General features: G+C 42.7%; 2 protein-coding genes across 2 annotated transcripts in view; both read left to right on the top strand.

Moving 5' to 3' along the window:
- The window catches only part of VTP21DRAFT_8998 (uncharacterized protein), a gene marked incomplete at both ends in the record, with an annotated part of 4,338 nt that extends 3,497 nt beyond the window's left edge, over positions 1-841 (top strand). Inside the window, one exon of the mRNA XM_069399907.1 lies at positions 30-841. Coding sequence (XP_069245635.1) covers positions 30-841 — 812 coding nt within the window. The remainder of the gene's footprint in view (positions 1-29) is intronic.
- A 1,030-nt stretch (positions 842-1,871) lies between these two features.
- On the top strand, positions 1,872-3,378 carry VTP21DRAFT_8997 (uncharacterized protein; the record flags this gene model as incomplete). The annotated part of the gene is made up of 3 exons (XM_069399906.1): positions 1,872-1,905; positions 2,085-2,502; positions 2,562-3,378. The coding sequence occupies 3 exons, from the start codon at positions 1,872-1,874 to the stop codon at positions 3,376-3,378; spliced, it is 1,269 nt and encodes a 422-aa protein (XP_069245634.1).
- Positions 3,379-4,726: the final 1,348 nt, after the last annotated feature.

The raw sequence follows: 4,726 nt of genomic DNA, 5'->3' as shown, positions 1-4,726 counted from the left end.
TTTTCTACATGCTCCTATACGTTTTCTAGCGGTTTTCACCAGGCGGGTTTTTGTAGGGTCTGCGCTCCCTACTGAAAAGCTAAGGAACGCGTGCCACCGCCGATACTGCAGCCGTTCTCTTGGATGGGAGCTCCGTTACCTCAATTTACCCCCGAGCTTAGTTGTAAAGGTCACGGAGTGTACTGATATACCGCAACAACACCCTCACCCTCGTTTCCCACTTTATCACTGCCACCTGGCCGGCAGGCCTGTCGTAGAATACTCCACCCGACAAGGACGTCACTTCCGGCGCAACGGCTCTCTAGAGCCGAACATATTGGTGCCTCAATCCTGGCCAGAGGCTGGATCTACACCCGAGGATTGGAAGAAAATCTGGACTTCCGTCCACAAACGACCCACCCTCCCAAAACACCGTGCACTACGCTGGCGGATTCTTGTGGAACGAGTGATCACTAACTCGACATTTCCTGGCCACGATCCGAAGTGCACCCGATGTAACGCCTCGAGAGACACAATTCGTCATACTTTCTTCGAATGTCCTGAACTCACACCAGTATGGCAATGGGGGGAGAGGTGTATCGTCACCATCACAGGCCCCCAGAATACTCCGGTGCTGACTGCTCGCAACCTCATACTGGGAGACCTCACGAAATCCTCGAGAACAGCGAGACACGTAGCCCGAATTACTTTTGACTCGGTGTTGTGGCAAATCCACCGAGATCGGATCGCCTCTCATTTCGAAAGCACCCGAGCCTCACCCGAAATAATCATCAACCGGGCCAAACTAGATATTGAGGAAGTGATAGGAGCCGAACTAATCCGAGCACGAAAAAACCGGTAAATCGAACAGTTTCAAAGAAGGTGGTGCAAACTGGGCGCGGTTAGAGAAGGAGCGATCAGAGCGACACTGATACTGGGATAACGCAGTAATCCCTACATTATCCCCTCCCTATCCTCTGCTTCCATTTGTTTACTCCCCACCCCACCTCTCATGTTATCCTTCGATATCCACAGTTAGTTGAGTTTCACCATTCCCTTACCTATTTGAGCTGAAAGTCGATATGACCAACATATCATTTCGATCTACGATATCACACAAAGCTTTAACTTTGGCTTCCCTTTCACTTTATTGCTTATAATAATGTAACAATTGTATTTTAGAGTCTTCCTATACAATAAAGACTCGGCATTGATCAAAAAGAAAAACGGGATTGAAGCTATCTAATCGATTGTCAAGTACCAATTGCTATCTTCGTTATGCATCTGCTTATCTTTATCATGCATCAGCTGCATTTTCGTTATTTTTTATGCGACGATCCTCCTTATTCAACTAGCATATATCCATCCAAATCCTTTATCGAAACTCTTTTTTGCTATATAAGAACAAAGTACAGAAGAATAAAGAAAACAATGAAGTTTTTGGGTAACTCTAGCTACTATTCTCCACATCTCTCAATTCTGCACGTAACAGTCGGATAATAAGGTTCTATATCGACAATCCTCTAGCTATTCCCACTATCCCCACCCCTTTATTCCCCGCCCACGTCATTCTACAAACAATTGTTGGAGAAGTTAGAGAAAACAGCTAAAACCTGGAAATCACGCTCGATATCCCTCCCAGGAAAAGTTTTGCTTGTTAACTCTTGTTGGATCTTATTAAGAGTATATTAATAAAAGGAAAGAAGACAGATAGAAGGGATAACACAAAATAACACACACAAAAAGGGAATTCAAAAGAGAGAAAGCACATCCTATATATATATGATAGAATAGGAGATGATAACTAATAATGACGATAAGATACTTGCTTATACATATTTGTATAAGTATGAAATAACCGTCGTAACACAACAACTATTCAGACTTAGATCATGCCTGGTCGTTCTCCAACAACTCTAGACTTTTGTCCAAGATCTAGTACTTAGCCTATCTTATTCCCATTAAACAAGACTTCTTTGATAGAATTTCCCGGAAAGTCTAGCAATTCATCTGGGGAGGGCGCCGCTCGCACATCGAGAGAAGTCACCTGGAACAGCTAAAGTGCTTTGGTCTGGGATTAATTGAACCAAAACACCAATATACAGCCATTCTTGCTTCCTGGATCCAAAGTATCCACAATGCGCAAAGAGAACGCATACCGCCCCCATGGTATCACTTAGCCATCCATGTTCTTACGAAACACTACGTCCCGAACCAGTTAGGCCTAGGAATACTCACAACCGACTACGGCAAACAGAAGCTGATGAGAAGAGATGGCATCTGGCCAAGCATATACCATGCGTGGCGGAAGCTGGAAGGACAGCTAGATATCGACAGAAGAATTACGCCAATGGAAGTCTTGACCCTACCGATCAATAGGAACAAATACGCCCTCGAGAGAGGACAACCACTGCAATCTCGTGGAGAACAACATGGGCTCTCGTTCCTGGGTAACTTCTTCATATACTATCAGAATATCAACAGATATAGGCCATTCTACGATCCTGATCACTGGACTACGTGGTGAGTTTTATCCACGTCAAACACCAGGAAGGATTTTACAAACATTATATCAAGCTCAGCACAATGTGGCGACTAGGTCAGCTGACCCTGGCCCTAAATCTTCGGGAAGCACTCTCCTATAGGATGCCGGCCTTCACAGACTCGAGAATATTCCCCACCCATAACCTGAAAATAGCAGGTGTCAATATCAAGCTCTACTCTATCAAGTTCGGCAGACTATACCAGATATCACCAGATCCAGTTGCGGTAACTAGAGAATGGGCACACATTACCTCAGATGAAGGAGCGTGGAGAAGAGCCTGGAAGAGCTGGCCAAGACGCCCAAGCGAACCAAAGCAAAAGATCCTTCGATGGCGACTCCTTCAACGTAAGTTAATAACAGCAAGAATTGCCCAACACTTCGACCACTCAAGCCCCAACTGCAAGAGATGTCGACGAGAAGAGATAGAGACGATAGAACATGCCTTCTTTGAATGTGCGAGAATTGGAGATCTGTGGAGGTGGTTTAACAGGCTCCATCAAAAGATCCTCGATAAGCCCTGGACAAGCAAGCATAAGTACAAGAAACTCTTCGGATTCCACGAGGAGACACAGGGCAAAGATCGACAAGTCTCCATGTTGTTACACGACATCATGGTGTGGAGTATACATAAGTCCAGGATTGCAATTGTAACAGACAACCAAGAACACGAGGACATCGCATTCAAGTGTACCTTTTTGTCAGATCTTATCATAGCAATCAACGGACAATGGATACAGGCACAGAGGAAAAAAGACGAAGAAGGGTTCAAGCAAAAATGGGGAAAGAGCTCGCTAATCCGGATCGATGACAGCCAAGAAGTAGCCTTCGATTTCGAGGAAGCCAAGAACACTTAATCCGACATTTCCAAGCACGGAACTCTTTAAATTATATCCCATGTTTTTCTAGTACTTAATAAGCTTGTTCGGAAGCACATCTCACATTTGTAATATATATTAAATAAACCACAGGACGCAAGTTCCCGCGTCCTTAGAGGAAAAAAAAACCCCCTTTATTCCCCCCTTCTGGGTGAACATCATAGATGATTCTGTGATTTTCACCCAGGACACCTCTGAAGATCATATCCCAGTCCCAACTCCGGCCTGAGAACTGCACCTAACCCTTCACCGCTGTATATTAATACCACTCCCTCTATCGTTTTCCATATCTTTCCCTTTTTTTTTTTTCTCTTCTTTCCTTTACTTTCTCAATCTTTCCCTTCTCTTCATTATTTCATGTACATAAGCAACCTATCTTAATACCCTTGCACACAACTTTTTATCCCTCCCACTCACATATTTTCCTTTCCCCTTCTTTATTAAGCTAATTTCTGTTTCCAAACTTTCCTAGCTCTTTTCTCATCACCTTTTCTCTCTTCCACTAACACTTATATCTTTTACTTCCTCTTTTTCTTACTTTTTCCTCCTAGCTTCCAAATTCTGCAAGGTAGGCCAGGAGCATTACCTGGGTGATTTTGACGTAGAAGCTACCCTACCTTTTTAACAGGATAGGATACTTTTCAATAAAAGTCCTTTGTTATAAAAAAACACTCCTTTATTCCCCCCTTTCTTTTTTCATTGTAATCATTAAACTCTTGTAAGCTACGGAAACTAATAAAAGTCTCCGTCGATTGATCAAAAAAAAATTCTTTTTACCAATTTATGCACTATGTTAATCTTTAATGCTAGATATCCTAATTCCTTTGAAATTTCTTTTCTTTTCAATGCTTTTAATTGAGATTACTTTGCGTTACCTTGTTATAGTTTTATTGGTATGTAAGGTTGAGGTTGTCTTTTGTTATGGTTTTATTGTTATATAAGGGGAGGACTTTACTCTTCATGAAAGAAGAGGTGGATTAGTTTTGAATATTGAGTATCAGTTATGAAATTTGTGGTCTTATTTTCTTTTTAATAAGAAAATTTTTTGTTTTGTATCCTTCCGTGCAAATCTTCACGCTATACCGCTAAATTCACGTAATAAAACTTTACCACGAAAATGTGACAATGTGGAGCATAAGGTTGTGGCGGCATTTTGGGTCTGGAAGTAGCTTATAGCTCAATTCCTAGAGTATGTCCCGGCCACATCTCTAGTTCTGGTGCCGGCACCAGGAATCAAATCCAGCACACAACGGTTAAGCTCCGGGGTTCTTAACCACTGTGTCTTCCAAGGACGGCCCGGTCTCGATAATTTTATTTTTGGAGGATC

Source organism: Calcarisporiella thermophila (genome assembly GCF_041956535.1).
Source record: "Calcarisporiella thermophila strain CBS 279.70 unplaced genomic scaffold VTP21scaffold_44, whole genome shotgun sequence".
NCBI classification, from domain to species: Eukaryota; Fungi; Calcarisporiellomycota; class Calcarisporiellomycetes; order Calcarisporiellales; family Calcarisporiellaceae; genus Calcarisporiella; species Calcarisporiella thermophila.
Note: the sequence above shows the minus strand (reverse complement) of the source record. Positions and strands in the feature narration are given on the sequence as shown.